General features: G+C 71.9%; 1 protein-coding gene across 1 annotated transcript in view; it reads right to left on the bottom strand.

The window, feature by feature from the left end:
- The window catches only part of KIF1A (kinesin family member 1A), a 36,985-nt gene that overhangs the window by 25,496 nt on the left and 10,097 nt on the right, over positions 1-1,392 (bottom strand). Inside the window, exons 10-11 of the mRNA XM_012734776.1 lie at positions 1,300-1,375; positions 30-109 (exon numbers count right to left, since the gene is read on the bottom strand). Of these exons, the coding sequence (XP_012590230.1) occupies positions 30-109; positions 1,300-1,375 (156 nt within the window). The remainder of the gene's footprint in view (positions 1-29; positions 110-1,299; positions 1,376-1,392) is intronic.

Below are 1,392 nucleotides of genomic sequence, written 5' to 3'. Positions count from 1 at the left end.
CCCACCGCTCCCCTGGGCCCCACCCCTACCTGGTGACCCCGTCCTTGATGTAGTAGAGCAGACACTCGGACATCAGCGGGTCCTCGTTGAGGTTGACCAGGTGCGGCGTCTGGGGAGACCGGAGGCTCAGCTCCCCTGGGGGCGGGAGCCCGCCGGCCATGCCCTCTCCCCCTAAGCCCGGCCCTGGCCCTAGGCCTGGGGGACGCGCCTGGCCTGGGGAGACTGGAGAGGCTTGGTCAGCCCCCGAGCCCACACTCCAGTTGTCTCACTGGCCGGCCACTCCAGGGGATGTGAGGACAGCTGGCAGGGAGAGTGGGGTGGCGGGCAGGGCTCGCACTTGGGGAGCTGGGCACAGGGCCCCGGGCACCGACGTGGGCCCAGTGGGGCTGGGGGCAGTGAGGGCCCTTGGATACGCAGGCCAGGTCTCAGGGTCCAGAACCCCACTCTGGCCAGGGCGGCCGGAGCCGAGGGCCCTCGCATAGGGCCCCCGCTGGCCCTAGGGGACACCCCCGCCCCTCTGGACTCAGTGGCGAGCAAGGCCCTTGCCACTGCCCCTCCCCTGGCGGCCCCTGGCTGCCCGGGCGGTCTCGCGTCCTCCCTGCCAGGGCCGGACTCCTGACGCTGGCGGGCCACGGGTGGAGGGACCCTGGAGGTGGCCCCTGAGCTGCCCAGAGCTGCTCTTTGGGCCCAGACAGTGTCCAGACTCGGGGTCACCAGCCAGTCCCTCTGCCTCCAGCAAAGCAACGACTTCAGGGTGCCGGTGCTTGAGGGCCGCCCCTCCAGGGACAGGAGGGTCTGTGTGCCCTGCCCATGACCTGGGCCTCGGCCAGCGTGGGTGGGGGAGCCGGGCCAGCCCTCCCAGGCACCACTCACTGCCCCCCCGGGGGTGCTCCTGGGGCGGTGCGGACAGGGCCAGCTGAGGGGTGGGGTGGCTGGGCGCCCCCTCGCCAGCAGGAGCAGAGCGGGCTGCCTGCCTTGAGGCTTCGTTGTGGAGGGCCTCTGGGGTGAGGGTGGGCACTGGAATCACCCAGACAGTTGTCCCCAGAGGGACGCCCATCTCGGCGGCTGTCCGCTGGGCAGGCCCCGGCCCCTGGGAGAGCCTACCAGCCTGCCCAGGACGTGGGCTCAGGCCCCACCTGGCACCAAGGTCGTCTCTGAGGCTGGAGTGACAGCCTGTGAGTGAGCCCCAGCCCCGCCGTCGGAGCCCTCCAGCCCTGTCCAGGGTCACGTTGCCCCAGGGGACGCGTGGCCCGGACTCCCTTAGCCTGAACCTGCCCTGGCCCTGCCGGCTGGGCCTACCTTCTTGGGCGAGAACACGCCCAGTGTGCCGCCGTCCTCCCGCATGGCCACGCCCATCTCCGCCAGCAGGGCTTCCCTGAGGGGGGAGCAGAC

Source organism: Condylura cristata, unplaced genomic scaffold, assembly GCF_000260355.1.
Source record: "Condylura cristata isolate star-nosed mole 26May11 unplaced genomic scaffold, ConCri1.0 scaffold00069, whole genome shotgun sequence".
NCBI lineage: Eukaryota > Metazoa > Chordata > Mammalia > Eulipotyphla > Talpidae > Condylura > Condylura cristata.
This window is presented reverse-complemented; position numbering and strand designations above follow the sequence as displayed.